This window comes from Lonchura striata, chromosome 3 (assembly GCF_050655825.1).
Source record: "Lonchura striata isolate lonStrDom1 chromosome 3, ASM5065582v1, whole genome shotgun sequence".
In the NCBI taxonomy this organism is placed as follows: domain Eukaryota; kingdom Metazoa; phylum Chordata; class Aves; order Passeriformes; family Estrildidae; genus Lonchura; species Lonchura striata.
Genome location: NC_140705.1, coordinates 36,421,203 through 36,438,801, shown reverse-complemented (window position 1 = coordinate 36,438,801; position 17,599 = coordinate 36,421,203). Strand labels below are relative to the sequence as shown.

General features: G+C 40.9%; 1 protein-coding gene across 14 annotated transcripts in view; it reads right to left on the bottom strand.

Annotated features, from left to right (window-relative positions):
• The window catches only part of ANKRD6 (ankyrin repeat domain 6), an 85,956-nt gene that overhangs the window by 11,227 nt on the left and 57,130 nt on the right, over nt 1–17,599 (bottom strand). For 9 of the 14 annotated variants that reach the window (XM_085576469.1, XM_085576472.1, XM_085576470.1 and 6 more), the window contains 5 exons: nt 13,862–13,960; nt 5,527–5,625; nt 4,919–5,017; nt 1,621–1,719; nt 583–681 (listed from right to left, as the gene is read on the bottom strand). In XM_085576469.1, coding sequence (XP_085432595.1) covers nt 583–681; nt 1,621–1,719; nt 4,919–5,017; nt 5,527–5,625; nt 13,862–13,960 — 495 coding nt within the window. Of the gene's footprint in view, nt 1–582; nt 682–1,620; nt 1,720–4,918; nt 5,018–5,526; nt 5,626–11,163; nt 11,503–13,861; nt 13,961–17,599 lie in introns of those variants that run through there. The other 5 variants (XM_031504407.3, XM_077782307.2, XM_085576474.1 and 2 more) reach the window with 3 other exon arrangements.

Below are 17,599 nucleotides of genomic sequence, written 5' to 3'. Positions count from 1 at the left end.
GGAAGATTTCCCAGGAACATGAGAAAACATGGTTAAGCACCACGTAATACGTTTATTTAGCTGATTTAAAACATTTTAATGTACTAATTTCATTCCCTTCTACTACCCAATTAGGCTATGCTATAGGTACAGCAATCAATTACTTCCCTATAAAACAACTATGGATGATTAATCTTAGGCTAGACTGATCATTACTTTGAATTTAGAGCATGCTTTTCTTCACTTTTATGTCCTCTTAATTCCTCCTACTGCACAATGCATCAAAGAAAAGTATTCCAGAGGAATTTGCACTTTAGTAGCATCTAAATGTCAGTGAGTTGTGCTTCACAATGTCTCTGTAATGGCTATAAGATCATTAAATCACCTCATAAATAAGCAATGCTTTAAAGAAATAATGCAAATGTGATGGCAAAGTAATAAACCACCGATATGCCATTACTTTAAGGCTATTCTTAAAAGCTGAGGCATTTGGTGGCATAGTGGAACACAGTGTGAAGCAGGATTTCTTGGGTAGGAATTCCTCTTCCCAACAACTGGCCATATGCAAAGGGCACAGAGTCACAATGAGGTTCATGCACTGACCTGGTTCTTTTCATGGACAGAACAGAAAGCACTGAGCAGCACCCTAATGATGGGCAAGTGATTATAACGAGCAGCCACATGCAGACAGGTATCTCCTGCCTGCAAACAGAAACAAAGCTCTGAGCATGTAATCACTGTGAGAAAGCTGTACTTGTCATGATGTTCAGGGATGAAATAATCCTGTTAAATCAGAAAGAGCAGTAAACACCACACACCTCCACAGAACAGCAATGCTGTCTTCTCTGCAGTACAAAATCATGGGTGGGAAAGTTTAGCAAGAGCTGGGGTCAGGCAAGATGAGAGCATGAATTCTTTAACCACTGATGGGAAATACTGGAAAAATAAAATGCTATTTTACTGGCACTACAAATCCTGGGTTAGTTATATTTTCCCAATAAATCTGTTCTTCTTAACCACAACCCAATGTAATTTGGAATCTCAACTTAGGGTTCCACATAAAGTAGAAAACATGAGTGGCAGCCAGAGCAACATTCCCATGAAGGGTGGCACTTGTGCAACTGAGCCTGAGAGGTGCACAAAACCCCACAGGTTTCCATTTCTCTGTCCACTTTGTTATCAAGTTATCAAGCAGGGCAAAAATATCTGACTTCCTTTTGTAGATTGTTTTTTTTTTTTCTTTATCTGTCAGGCCAGAATCATTATAAAATAGGAGGAAAGCTGTCTGAAACTGAAACCACCTTGAATCTACCTCATTTGACAGTCAGACACACAGTACATATGATCTGCAGATCTGAAGCCTTTCACCACTGTCTGGGCAACATCAAAACTCCATCTGGCTCCTTCTATCCTTGCTCAAGAGATGGGTACAAGTAGTGTATCACTCAATCCTACCAAAAGCATTCTTGTGCATGGTGAATACAATGTTTGGATAGTGGGTTTTTTGGTTTTTTTTCCAATATAATTTATAATAAAAATCAATGCTTAAAGCCTTTCCGAGTATTTCTACAAGTTAAAGCAATAAGCAATATACCTAAAACAAAGTCACACAAAAATGAACATGTTATTTCCAAAACTCACATTATTTTTGAGGTCTGCTCGAGATCCTCCAAGTAACAAAACACGAGTACTCTGGGAATGGCTATTCTGGCAAGCCAGGTGAAGAGGTGTGTTACCTGCCTTAGAGAAATACAGGGAAATATAAAAGCCATATTTAGATATTGGACATAAGCATTAAAATATAAAACCTCACAGATCTTTTCACAAGAAGATCCACTCAAGGGTGGGAAACTATTGTGTTCCCAAAGATATGAGATGAATGAACCCAGAGACTGAAATCTCCACTTCATTCTGGCAATGGCTTACCTGGGACATAATAAAGGTAGAAATAGGACAGTATAATGATATCTGCATTGGTCAAATCTGTTTACAGGAAGAAAGAACTCTAGAAAGATGTCTCATTCATTAGTCTCAAACAGCTGTGTTAAATATTTAATTTAAAGAACTGTAATTCTTATGTTTCCTTCATGCACAGACACAAAAAAAACGAACTGCCATGGCACAGGATCTTTGATCCCAGCCAGGACTGCTGCAGGGTATTGAGCAGACCAGGGTCACAATTCCTGTCTCCTTATAATTGTAATGCAAACCAGCTTGAAGTCTGGCTGGGTCTGTAGATGCTCTCATTGGGCAAGTTTTTAGGCTATCAAGAAGCTTTGATGTTCAGGAGGCAAACCAGTCACTAGCCAAGATGGGAAGGGAGGGCAAAAAGCCACGCAAGACCCGGAGAATCACGTGCTCTGGTTCCTCAGAGAAGAAAATGTGCAGAAGAGGACAGAAATCAAAGAAGTGTTAACTTGGGTATTGTCTTTATAATAGTGTGAATGATTTTATAGGTCTGACAAGATTTTCTGGCAGCATTTGGTTTTTGTTGGTCTGAAAACATTCAGGGTTTTTGGCTCTTGGGAGCTAGAAATTAAATCACCTCAGGTAAAATGGTTTACCAGACTTACTACACTGCCTGTTCACCTTGATTTTTCCTTTGATTTGTCCCCCTTGCTTTCAAGACACAGATCAAAGGTGCAGGTTCTGTATTACAAAAGCCAACTCTTAGATGTGGTCTTAGGTCTTCACTTCCATATTATAGACCTGAATATGACTGTGTGTCAGCCTCTAAGCTGTGGCAGACATGAACATTTCTCTTCTCAGCTAAATTGTCTTTAAGTGTCAATTTTTTCCCTCCCAGGTTTATCTCTGAAAAGCCTCTGCAATGCCTTTACCATTTACTGTTTGGCAGGTTAGCCCTGGTGGGAAGGCAGAGGTCCTGTGCAGCAGGTGAGGACTTCAGTTCTGGGAGGATTCACAGTGCCAAGGGTCAGAGCTCACAGAGTGGCTCATCTGGCTCATCTTCCATGGGTGACAAATCTCTCACCAACTTCTGAGAGGGAGAGAGTCTACAAGTTGTACCAGTCTGGGAATCTTCACTGAAATGTACAGACTGATGAACAATCCAAAAATAAGGCTACAACTGATCTCACTGGATGATCTATCAGAGCAGAAAAGGTTTTATTAAGCCAAATTAAATGAAAATAAACTGCATCTCCAGGGTGACTACTGTGCAGGAGCAATGCAGCTACCCAAAACACAGTGTCAAATCCTTCCCATCTTCTGGTGCTTCACAAGTTTGGCAAATCCAGCAGCCTGTATCTGTCCCATCCACCCAAAATCACACAATAACCAGGTGTAAGTCACCAGCCTGTGGGATGCTCCTGCACACAGCACTCAACCCTGGCTGCCAGAAAAGCTGTCAGAACGATAATGCCCTTGTCATCAGTAACACAAAAAGCTGAGAGAACAGAGAAACCATTTTGGGATTAAGTGGACTTAAGCTCTTCATTTTTCTTGAAAACAAGGGGTAAAAACACGTGCAAGCACGCCTGATTCCCACATTTTTCAGCACCTCCTGAGAGAATATCTTGTCCATTAAAAACCACCCAAAGAGTAAAATGCAAAGGGTAACACATCAAAGACTAGCTGCTTAGGCAGTATTTAAGTTTGCCAGTCATATTTCAGCCAGCAGCCCTGCTGAATTATTTTGTGCACATACTTTCCCAGAGAGGTTGCCTCCAGTTGACATAAACTAGATTGTAAACTAAATCTTCTGATTCCCTGAGGCACTCAAGCATGCAGGATAACCAGACTTGCATCTTAAGCCCACAGCTTTGTACAGCAGTGTATGTGTATACACAGACAAGCATATCCAGGGTTCACAAGACTTATAGTCAAGCATAGGAAGTTTACTCAAGTACCCTTGATAAAAATCTAGATGGACCTTACAGCAGAAGTAATTACAGCAAGTACAAATTGGTAGTTGAAATAATATAAAAGAAGGAATACACATAAAATAATATCAAAGACAATGAAATTGCAGACCACAAAGTCACCACAACAGTACAAATATATGCTTCTATAGTGCCTATACACACGTGCACCTACAGAAACACTATGCCCAAGCAACATGCCTTTTTACTCTAAATCTTAGACTTTTCTCAGCCCCCTTTCAGTTTTTTAAGAGACACATTTACCAAAAATGCTCAGAGATCCCCTAAAGCAACCCCAAAGCCCTCTTCTTGTCACGCAGGGCACCATGCCAACCGTGTGATCTGACCAACCCAGCTGCACAGCTGTCCAAACCCTGACTCTGCTCAAACCACGGGCTACTACCACCATTCCCTGGACTATTCCATTAAGTTCTGAATTACTGAATTGAAATGCCCCATAGTTATAACAATTAGAGTGGAACTAAAACCCTTTACTTTGTTATTCTTTCCTCTAAATGGCTCTCAAGGTATTAGAAATACCAAAAGGAACATAATACAGGTTCATTACAAGATTCTGGGAAGAGACTATGCTAATATATTAGGAAAAACTTAGTAACAAAAGGCACCTTTTTTGTTTCCCTCTGTGGCTTACATTCCTTTGGCTGTTTAATTTCTGGAAAAAAAACCCAGATTTTCAATACCTTTTTCTTATTAGTACAATTAATTTCCATTTTAAATCACACCAATCACAATGAATCTCCTCAGTATAAATTAGAGCACCATGGAGATTTCCACAGGAATGGCAGTGTTCCTCAGCTGTAATTAATGTATCATTCAACGCGTTATTGAGTTTCTCCTGAGTCAGCTGTCAAAATATGAATTTCCTAATGCCTGTGGATGAACCATCCAAGCATGATAAATGAAAATAAAAAGAAGGAAAAAAATCCCACTAAGAGCTGGCCCCCCACCTGCTGAGAAATGCCATGGCCAGAAATCTCCAGTTCTGAGAATCAGCCACCTTAGACCAGAACTGAAAGCTCCTCCTCCATGGGTCTCACCTTGTTCTTGGCAAGAACATTGGCTCCTGCTTTAACAAGCACTTTGGCAGACTGACTGAATCCATGCCAACAAGCTTCATGAAGAGCAGTGTTCCCATCCTGAGGAGCACACACACAAGAGGAAATGTTAGGGGCTGTATAACCAACCTACTCTTTTAAAAGTATTTTCATTTCCTACTAGCTTATTTTCTATTTTATTTTTATAAGAAGGTAAAAGCATTGCTATTTATCTGGAACTTGAAATTAGTTACATTTACTCCTAAATTAAACTTACAGCCTGGGATTCTCAAGTTTCTGGGATAATCATGGGAGCTGTGCAGTCTTTTGCGTAGGGCGTAGTATGGTTGTACATTCCTTTAATTCATCCCTTAATGAGCTGAGAACAGACTCTTAAACCAAAAACTATCAGCCTAATATAGAAGTATAACTAAACCAGTAATTTGTATTAAAGAGATGGTACAGCTTTTTTTTCAATGTAATTGCTCCAATTACTCCCGAAGCATCAGACACTTACTAAGGAGCATATAAACTGTAACTTTCTCTCTGAGACCTTAATATTAGTGACTGCCAAAGCTGCCATTCCACAGGGCTTTTGTTTCATCTCTTACCTTGTCTTGTCTGTCCAAAGCACAGCCCTCTTGAATCAGAGTTGCTATTACATCGGTGTTCCCTACAACAGCAGCCCGGTGCAGTGCTGTCTGGTCACCCTGCAAAAAGAAGCAAATTAGTAATTGGAACAATTCCCACCTCATTTTGACTTAATGCAAATGCAGACAACACACACAGGGGCTGCATCTTCAACACACATACTGTTTAAATCCAAGCTGCCTTTGAAATCAGTCCCCCTAAACAAATACCATGAAAGTTTCCAAGATTAATGAAGTTTTTGAAAGTATCAGAGCTACAAACCATTTACAGAAATCTGCAAGTATCACAGTCCCATATACAGCGCTGAAGCATTCCAAAAACATGGCAGTATTAGAAGGCAGTGAATTGGATACATTTGGCTGTATGTGTCTAATAGTCATCAGTGTCTGAAGGTACCTAAAGGGAATTACAGGCTGTCTTAATTCATCATAATGATCCTCCAGGACTTACATTAACTGGATAAGGCTCTCCTGCTCTGGCTCTGATTGCTCCATCAGCCCTGCTTAGGATAAGGAGCATGAGATGAGATCGGTCTCTTCAGCACCTCTGATGAATTTACCAATTAATGCTTAAGAGGAGAGGCAACTTTACAATGAGAACCACAACTGCAGGGCCATCCACTTGTTTCACTCAGCAACTGAGTGATTTTGAGGTCCAAGCGACTTTCATTTCTCTTTGACCCACCATGTAGCAGCAACAAGCACGTCTCCTACATCAGTTTAATTCCTTTAAGACAAACTTTCCAAAAGAAATCATGCTGATGGGGTCATCTTGTCTGACTGCTCATCTATCTCCTCTCTAACCACTGCTGAACTCATTTGCTGAGCTAGAGAGCCCAAGGTTAGTTTCCAGAATCCTTCCAGAAACTGAAGACTAGGGAAGCTTAAACCACTGTCCCTGCCCATCAGAGATTACCTATATGTTTTTATGTACATGTTGGTAAGAACCTGATAAAAGAGAGGCAAGAAAAGGATTTATGAGGCAATGTGTAGGGATGTAAGACAGGGATCAATGGAAAATGAGCTGCAGTAGTTCCACTGCTGCCACAACAACTGATCTTGGTTTTTTTTCCTTTGAAGTTGCTTTGAACCAGCAATGCCAAAGCACAGCCTGAATCCAGGAACAGAGACAGGCTTCAAAGCTGCACACAGACTTGTCTGGGGTGAACAAACAGATTTGGAATCCAATCCATTTCTGCTTATCTAGATGATGGTCACCACAAACACACACAGGGCAGAGATATTCCATGGGTCCTAAAAAAGCTTGCAAGAAACCAAGTCCTAAATACACACAAAATTTATCTGGTAAAATTCTTTATAAGATAATAGCATGTTATATTAAATACTAAAATTAGAGGAATTTCTGTATTTTTTATTCTAGAATGTCCAGGTCTTTAGATAACTGGCTTCTCTGAACAATTTGTTCTCAAAGGCAATTAGCAGCTGATTTAAAAATTGCTCTTGGTGGGGTTCTTTTGTGCTAATGACACCAAAATAGTTATTAATCTATAAAAAACTGAGTATTGCCAACCATAACCTTTCAGTAATCCCTACTGGTAAATCATTAAATTGGCTTATAATAATGAAGCTGATTTTAAAAGATTGTGTTGAAGGTGCTTTTTAAAAGCCTGCTATCTATTTTTTGTTGTTGTTTCTAGAAGTTAAATATTTTTACTTTTGTTCTTGTGACTGGAAATGTATTTTAAAGGGTTTTGGCAAAGGCAGTAAAGCTTCCAGGAAGTGGAAACAAAAAGTATTGGAAAATTGACAACATGGCAAGTGCTCAGAATTTATGTATTTGTTCCAAATTCAAAGACAACCAAAATGTTATGGAAAATGTCCAAATGATACCATCTCACAAGTACAAATGTCAAATAGTTACTGGTTACTATGACTACATGGAAATCTGCTCACCAACAAACTGAGAAAGAATTTTATATCTGATTTTTGATAATGGCACAGCTACTGTTACTGCAATAGTGAGTCCTGTGGGACAGTGCAAAAATCGTGTTATCTGACTATCAGGAAGTGAAAAGTAATCTGCCAAACTACCCCTGCCAAGTGGTATTGATGCACCAGCAAATCCACAGAAGATATTACAAAACAGACTAGAACAAAATGGCAACTGCCATTGAAGTGGATGGAATCTGAACAATAAACGATTGGTTCCTACTGATTTACAGTCAGGAAAATTAGCTTGGAGAAGACAAATTTGGGACAGAAATGGATTGTACAGGATTGGTTTGTAATTAAGGATCTTCTTACTGGGACAGTTTAAATCAAGGCTGTTCCTGTCCCCATCACAGTAACTCCAATGAGATCAAAGACTATTCAGCTTTTGGGGTTTTGTTGATATGACAGCTACTTCTAACAGCATTTCATTTAAATTTTACACAAACACTTTTGTCTGCTTGGAAAGTAGGCTCCATACCTCACTGCTGTAAGACCAGGTCCCCCTTGGTAATCCCAACCCGTATCCTGGGGGGGCCATACACTGGGGATGCAGAGCAGCACTGGCACAGCTTCAGCCATGCCTAAGCTTTGTCCCTGAAATAGATGTAGGTGAAGGGACACAAGTCCTGCAAATGGCAGGCTCAAGTGCCTCCTGCTCAAGGTATGGGCTTTGGTTGTGACATCTTCCCTACACAATTATCCAAGAGTAAGGTCCAGCCCACACCCTGACTGGACAAAATAAGCACCTCATCCATGTAACATGGAGTGTCAAAGGATATCGCAAACCTTGTTTCACCAACTGAGGCACCTCCCAGTAAAGAGAGGGCATATATCATTGTCCTGGTGAGTGTCCATCCCTACCACCACCAGACCCCTCAGCCAGAAGAACAGGGCAACACCTGGTCCACTGTTCTCTTACACCTCAGCACAAACAGTTACTTTAAACTGCTTAAAGTGCTGTGGAAGATGAACCACCAAGTTGTGATGGCTTCTGTGTGACAGTCACTGAGCAACCCAGCTGTGAAGAGTGCAGCCATCCTATAAATAACAGTACCTGCACCACTGCACTCTAATCTGCCTTCCCTTCTCATCAGCAGTGGAGCAAATCCCTGTCCTGCCTTTCACAGAGTCCAAGAAAACAGATGAGTTGTGGCTTTTTCACAGCATGAATTTTCAGGCAGTGTAATCACTGACTTGTGTACCTTTTATTAATTACTGAAATAAATGTCTCTGAAAGTACTCACTACAATTCTGTCTTTAGCAAAGCATTAGGGGTCTGTTCCAGAGGCTCAGAGAGCAATTACATCGGTAAATGCGTATTAACCGTCCAGACTATTATGCTGGGCACAATTTATGATTCTGTTTCCAAGGGATTTATGCCTTAGGAACAGACTGCAGATCAGTAGCAATGAAGAGAGACAATTCCAGTGCTGTGTCACAGAAACATGACCTTGACAGAAACAACAATCTGCCCAAATGCAGATGTGGGCCCAAAGCCAAAAAGACTTAAGTGAGGCTCAATAGAAGCAAGGCACTAAAGGTCTACACTGGTGAATCTTAAACCCTCTTCCTCAGACTCTGCCTAGCCTGAAGGCAGCTCAGACTTGGGAAATTCCACTCCAAGATGTCCATGCCCTGGTCAGTTTTCAAGACAGGTACAGGGCACTGCATCACAGTGGCACAGCATACCCTGGCCCTGCACAGCCCTAGTGCAGGCAGCTCGCCTCCTCTCTCTGGCCCTGTGAGTGCTCTTGTCACACACCTGGTGGAAGAAGATCCATGCATGTTGCAGGTACAGCCACCACCCTTCAAAATTAAGCCAGTTAAGGAAGTGGCCACTGGCTTTTCCACAGTAGCCCAGAGGTAGCAGTGCTCGCTCCCATTGTCTTGCCATAGCAGCACTGCAGTGTTAAAAGTTCTCCACTTTTAGGAAAAAATCTTGTTATTCATTGGGATAATAAGACGAAGACTGGGATAGAAATCTGCATGCAGTGATGCAGAGGATGCAGGACTGCACATCTGAGAGCTCTACCTGTAACAGGGCTCCTGCACAGCAGAAGGTACATTTCAAGAGAGGGGAACCATGCTCTTTACAGTGGGCTTAAACATCTGCTTTCAGGAGAGGCTTACAGGCTGGAAGTCCTGAAGAAAGGCAGACACCTAAATCTTGATTCTTCCTCATGGACTTTGGCATTACCCTTCCTTTAGCACTTTTCTGTTGGCATGGCTATTGCTATTTGCTCAATGTCCTGGTGTTTGCAACTATCTCCCTGAGCTTCTTCATGAGCTATCTTAAAACAGTGGATGCAACCACGGGGACCAGGCACTTGGAAATTGGGCAGGTATCTATTTACATCTGAAGTTGACCCCAAGGGAATGAAACAACACAAGTGACTTCCAATACAGTCTCAGGTAGACTTCTGACAGCTCTCCTGGTTTACTGGAGTCTCTCTTACAGACTCTGCAGACCCAAATTAATGAGATTTGGTTTACATTAGTTTGTAATATATGTTAATTTTTTTCTTTCTCTGATTTAAAAAACACAAACTATAACCACATTTTCCCCTGCACATTCCTATTCTCCAGAGCATCCAACAGTTGCTGGATACAATCTCCTTTAAAGCTCTTCTCCCATGTGACACTTTGCCTCCTCACTTCTATGTTTGCAGAAATCAACAGACTATCTTGCTGCAGGAGAATTGCACCAAAATCATAGAATCATAGAATGGTTGGGGTTGGAAGGGACCCTAAAGATCACCCGGTTCCAACTCCCTTCCCATAAGCAGGAACACTCCTCTAGACCAGGTTGCCCATCCAGCCTGGCCTTACACACTTCTAGTGATAGATCATCCACAACTTTGGCCCACCAAAAACTAAACAACCAAAGCAACCAGAAAAAACTCATGGCTTCAATCCCTGATACAAAGTGCTGAACAGCACTTGTAAAGTCATATAATATAAAATCAAGCCACTAAATTCACAGCAGAAGTATCAAAACATTCTAAAGTTAAAATACAACCAAGTGTTACATACTTGCAGGAGCATACAAGCATATGTGGATATCCTGAAGCAACTGAACACAAATGGAACTGAATATGCTATCATGTTTCTCAGTGTCTCTCTGCTGCTCTCCTCCTCTTTTGCTATAGAGAGGCAGTCATGATATGCAGTTAAGAACTTCATTCTTGCACAAAAAATGATGATGCATGACCAGCAGAAGTGATCAAGACATGAAAAATAATCATAAACAAAACAAGTTGCAACCTAAATTAAATGGGACCACAGGAATAAGCCACTTTGCACATTTCCATTCAGCTAGAAATGATCATGAACACTAGGCTATTGTTCCATTAGAAACTAATTTTTTGCTTCTTAAACTGGAGCTTACAGAAAGGAAGCTTCAGGGCCTTTGGCCTTTGTTTTAAACCAACTTGTTTTCCCAGCTAGATTCTCAAGGGTGCAGACAGGGCAGGAGACTGGATGCAGAGCACGGGTGCCATGCAGCCATGCAGCCATGCAGCCATGCAGCGATGCAGCCATGCAGCGCAGGGAGCTCGGCCGTGCCGCAGCGCTGCACCAGGGGTTCGCAGCATGCACTGGGACAGGCGGCAGGCGCAGGGCAGGGTGATGCACAAGAATTCTAACCTCCTTCTCTCTTTCTGATCTTCTAGGTTCCTTCCTAGCCTTTCTCTTCTGGTTTCTCTTATTTTTTTCATCCTTGATTTCCTTCACCGGGACAATTTTCTCCTGGACTACTTCTGAGGTGTGTGCTGTATGGACACTCACTGACCACTCAGAGATGGCACTGGGATCCCAGTAAGAGTTGTCAGTATTGGCAGGGAGAAAGAAGGAGTCAGCTCCTGGAGTGGCATATTCTACAGAGCTGGACTCCACCGGCTGAAATTCATAATAATCCCACTCCAGGCCACTGGAGGTCATTCTTCAACTAATTCTTAAGGCTCTTACTGTGTTTAGGGAATATATCTGTGGAACACGAAAGGGAGCATTTTAATCTCTCCACAACAATTAGCAGCTTTTTAAATTTCTGCTTATCATCTGGCAAATTAAAACTTGTTCTTGAATTTGATCAAAATTCAAAACTGAAGTGTTTAGGTTTCTCTTGTTACTTTAAAAAATAAAATGTAGGCCATTGTTTTTGATTTTTGTGTGCTATCACAACAATGCCATAGACCAAAATCAACAAAATAATTTGCTTTGCAATTAAACATAATACTCCCCACTCTGACAGGTGTTTTCCTATCTGAACCTAAATTTGTATTTCTGGAAAACAGCAATGAAACATACAGATCTTAATCAACACTTGAAACTAAGATGCCTTCGCTGCACAGAGTAGAAGTGACTGAAAGCATAATCAATAGATTGCAACTAAAAGAGACTACAAACATATTATGTGGGGCATAAACTGTAAAAATGAGTTATACAAAGAGAAGCCACAAGCAGAGAACCTTCTTTGAAGACCTATGTAAAAGGAAATCAGAAATATTTTAGTTAATACCTATTGCAAACAAAAATCTTCATTTGGAGTTTTAGACTTCCTCCTTCTACAAGACAAATCCAAAATACCCTTTGAAATTCAGAAACTCCTGAGGCTCTCCTCAACCCCAACCACATTACTACTATTACTAAATACAGAGCTACACATCAAAATACATTTTAAAGAAAAAGTATCTATGAATCCAGTATGCATATTAATATGGGCATACTATTTACCCATATTAATCACCACATTTAGAAGCAGTATCCAATTGTTGTGAACAAAGCCCCTGAGGAGCTCATAAGACATTAGGTCTTCTATAAGCTGAGTATTTCTACAAGTGCAAGACTCTTCACTGAACTGAAATGATGCTAAACACCGATTTACTGATTTTCTATTATGGCTATCACATTTACATATAAACAGCATAGACTTTATTTCCAGATGATTAAAACAAATGAACCAGACTTATTCAAAAAACAGTTTCCACAGAAACTCAATTTGACCAATCCATTTCCAATCAGTGGAAGCTCTTGCTTTCTTAAAGCAGCAGTTTTCTTTTCTCAGGAAAACTGGCTGTATTTGTAAAGTATCTACAATTTTGTCTTAAATACCTAATGGACCATTTCTGCTGGGAGAAGTGAAAAAGCATACCCAGGATACATCTGAACAAACTGATTCTCCCATTACACTTGCAAATCTCCTCCATTTCACACATGGGAAAGGGAAAGAATAAAGAGTGCAGGAACAAATTTTCTTCCTGGAAAAAAAAGCTTCCCTGAAGAAAGCTGGCCACATCAGTACCCCAGTCCCAAGCTTGTCAGGCAGACTGCTCATGTCTCCCAGAGAATCAGCTACTCACGCAAAGAAAGAAACCAGTTTTCCAGTTGCTATAGACTTTTAACTCTCTAGACACAGACAAATGCCCAAAGGCATTTTTAAAAGGCACCTAGACATTTCCAGTGTCCTTCTACTAGTCATACAGCTGCCACTACTAACACCTTTGGACCTCTATGGCCTTTGAAGACTCTCCTATTTATATATTACAGGGAGAACAAAAGCAACTCTACCTCAAACTTCTTCCAGTATGCCATTAAAAGTTAGCAATTAATTTAAAGAAATTGTGATTATTCAACTGCTATTGCACATTTCAGCATATATATTTTTTTGTCCAGTGAGGGAATGAAAACCACATTACCTGTCACTCCAAAACGCCTTAAAGCCCAGTCCTAGATTAGAACTTCTCTTACAGAAACCCAAGAAATTCCAGCAACTTATGTATTACCAAATGAACACAAACTACCATATGCTAAATTCAAAGCTGGTTTTAGTTCTGATGCCTCATCACACAACCTCAGAGATGTGACCGCCCCCACATGAAGTGTAGTGCCATCAGGACGATCTCCCCATGGCACAGCACTCTGCCATGGGCAGCTGTTCTGGATGCCGAGGGATGTCTCTACTGAAAAAGCATTTCCCACTTCAGGCAAACCCAAAAATGGGTTGTGTCCCCTACCTGATATTCTCCAGCAGGTTCCCACAATGAACTCCTAGTGCATTTCTACCAGAAGCATCAGATGACGACTCTCACACCCGTCTGGCACAAGCAGAGCTCTTATAAAACTCCACAGCTTGAACAGGAGGACTAAGCTATTCACTGAAAACCATCACATTTTACATTGTTTCCCATGCATTTTTGCATCTCTAATAGAGGTTACATCTCTGAACTGGAAAATAGATAGATTTTGTTTCCATTTAATCCTACCTCAAAGAAGTGAATGTCTACTGTAATTTGCAAATCACCTTTTCCCCTCCACCCCAAGTTAGAAGGTTGATGTATCTACTTACATCATCCTGAATATCCAGATCACAACCTGCCTTCAACAAAACCTGGACCACGTGGAGATGACCCTTGTAGGCAGCAAGATGCAGTGGGGTCCGGCCATGCTATGAATGAGAAGAAAATAATAATAGCCTTAAGATTAATTTCTATGCATGATAGTTAAATAGAGTTTCATCTCCTTTTCATCATTCTTTTGTCTGTACCTCACCTGCAATAGTAGCAACTGACATGTATTATTGTGACAAAGGCTTTACCTTGGTTTTGTGAAAGCTGAAAACTTCTCCTCCACCTTCTGCAACATTTCAGTTTATCCCAATGCCATTCTACAAAAGGGATATTATATTCATATAAGGAAGGGTTCTTCCCTACAAATTCATATCTGGTTCTGTGTCCATGCCTAAACAGAATTCATGATTCTTTTGTTTCTGCCCCTCTGGAGCATGGAACTATCAACTACTTTCACCTTCCCGCTGTACAGCCAACTTGCAATAACTGTCTAATTCATATATTGTAATGAGCACTGTCTTTGCAAGAGGGATAAGAATTACTGAGCTCTTGCATATGACAGATGCTCCCCTGAAAAGGAATGGAAGGCATACAGTCATTCCAAGTAACTTCATGTGTATGACAATCAACTTCATTTTGCTAAAGATCTGCCAGTTTTTTTTTAGACAATACTTATTTTTATCTCTCTCTCACTAAAATCTCAAAGTGAGTGAAACACCTTAAGATCTGTGAAACAACGCTAAAATGTTAACTGCAGATTATTTAATGGCAGTAAAGGAAACAGGATTCCAGCAACTGCTAAATTCACAAAGTATCTTCCCTAAGAATGTGGTTTTCTCCACTAGGCATTTTGTGAGGGTCAGTCACATTAAAAGTCTTCCCCTGTATTTATTAGATATCTTCACTATCAGTGTTGTTGTCTATTTTTCCACCCAATGATTTATCCTGCAAAGGAGCATAAACAGCCCTAACCCCACAGAAGGGGCAAACACTTCAAGAGCTGTCTGACTAGTGGCTTGAAGTATACTGAAGGGAACCGTTGGCTCTCTGAGGTTTTAAGCAACTTCTTCACTATGTAATAAACCAAGCTCAAGACTTTCATACAGCAAACCCCATACCCACATACCTGCTAAAGCCTTGTTAACTCAGCCTTTTCACAGCAAAAAGGAAAAACACTGTTGGAATCAACAGAATGGCTGAGTGCAAAATGTTTGTGCCATTACTGATTAGTTGCGCTATGCTTCAGAAACACTAAGTGTTGATCAATTATCCTACATTATTGACTTAAAGGGGCAGGTCTGAGGACAAAATCCTCACTCACACTTTAACACATGGATCTATCAAAACCTGAATGTTGTCCCCCGCTGGCAGCAGCAGTTCATTCCCATGAGAGAAACTTCCATTCTTGTCCTGCTAAAGGCGTGGGAAGGGCTCAGTTTTGTTGTCACCACTGCCCCTGGACAGCATCCAGCGTCCTGCCTGGGTGCCTCTGGCTCTATCTGGCCACAGGTCCCTAAAATCCCTGCACTGACCACACTTCCTTCTCCATCAGCCTGGAGAAGAGCCAAGGGTTGCTGTTCCAGCTAACTCAATAGTAGGGGGCAGAAAATCCCCAGGCAATAGAGGAATAAAAAGAAATAAAGGGGAAAAAAAGAATAAAATAATTTCTTTTTAAAATACCAAATTGACAAATCATTCCCAACAATGGACAGTATGTTTGGATTATGAATATGTGCTGTGAATCAGCACATTCAGATTTACAGGTCCTGACTTTCTATATTCTTTAATGACATTAAATAAATCACCTAATCCAGGCATCTATCTCACTTTCTGGAAGGTCATTAATACACCATGAAAACAATTTATAGCATTCTGTGCATGGAGAAGGAAAAATCCCAAACAAACCCAACCTGAAGCCAGCTCATGTACTTTAAAAGGAAAGTGTCAACAACATGAATATATATTCCAGCAGGGAAACTTTCTGATAAGATAACCAGCTCTAACCACTACAAAAATGCTGACATGCAGTTAAAGGTACTGCATTAAAAGTATGCTATGAAAGCAAAATAGGAGTTTATTTGAATACAAGGGATATATTTTCCTTACTAAATACACCTTCCTGTGCAATTGCCACATGAACGATGCCTGTTAGCATGGTTGAGCTGGAAGACTAAAGCATCATTTTTATTCCAGAGTGTTCATGTGTTTCAGATTCTCTATCCAGAAATATAGGTTGAGAGGCATCTCACCTACTGGAAAACCCAAAAGAGAGGCCCCCAGGAACCAGAGTTTTTGCACACATGCAGTCCTTGAGTTCTTCCTACTTTAAAGGGACACTATAAACAAAAAAACTACGACACTAACCAGGAAAGGAGACTGATAAGGAAGATCAGTTCCAGCATATTATACTGATTAGAGGCTCAGGCTTTTGGAAGAGCACTGATCATCTCAAGATTAATCACAACCCTGCAAGAACTAGCAATGCCAGATTTTCTTTTTCTTCCCAGCAACATCAAAATGAGAGCAGAGATGGGTGGTACAGCTGGACACTCTTCCAGTGCAGGCAAGGCAAACACCTGGAAAAACATCAAATCCCCACACAGATACACATGCATACAGGTATGGATGTACATACACATGCACACACCAATCCAGTACAAGCTGTGAGGAAGAAACAAGGCAATTTAGATGCCCCTCATGCTGTGAGGACAAATTTGGAACAGAGGAAGCTTTGGAGACAAACACTGAACAAGTCCACGCCACACCAGCAAGTCAGGGCTGCTCTTGCCTTCATGTATTTAAGTCTAAACACCAGCCCACCAAGTTTTTCTCTCACAGCAATTCATCCTACCCAAAATATATAGGGTGCAGAGAGATGAAGGCAGACAGACAAAAATCCCTCTGTGTGTCTCCTCCATAAAGACATTCTGCACTCAACGCAGCAGCAAAGTGAGGGTTTATCTGAATACACACAAGGGACCTAGGGGCAAAGAAAACATACAAACCAGAGTGTCTCCTAGATGCTCACTTCAAGGACACAACACCAAACCCAGGGACTGTTCCACATGTAGATTACTGACTTAGAAGCTTGTGAACCTTGACAAATATGAACTGTAATGTTTTGGGGGTTATTACAAATACAAATGAGACACTGCTACAACTAAGGATTAATGAACCAATAAAGCAGTCACTCATACGTAAAAAAAAAAAGCAATTTAGACTTCTATTCAAATGTAAACAATTGCTTCATCAGGCAACAAATCATACAAATGGCCCTGTGTCACAGACTTATTGACAAAATAAATAGCACCTATTGGACTAAGGCTACAACTTCAGCCACCGTGACACACTGCAGTAGCTGTGGGGTGTATGGGGTCACAGCCAAGCACTGCAAACAGCCACATGAACTTCAGCAGTAAAATCCAAGGGTAGGTTTTTGTTTGCATTAAATCTGTGCTCTGACTTCCAGACATTGACAGGCAGCTGCTGATACACACCACTTAAAGCAGAATCCTCCCAGCATTGCTGCCAGTGTGTATGCACGCCACAACCAAACCCATACAGGGAGCCTCAGCACTGTAAGCTCCATGATCTTTCCTTGTGTTTATGCATGTGTAGGTACTTTTCTGCAGGTACATCCAGCTCTCCATCTCACCCTGCTCTGGCGATGCACAAGGACTGTTCTTTATTCATCCGTTCTGCACTCACAAAAAACATGCCTGTCCACATTTTATTGG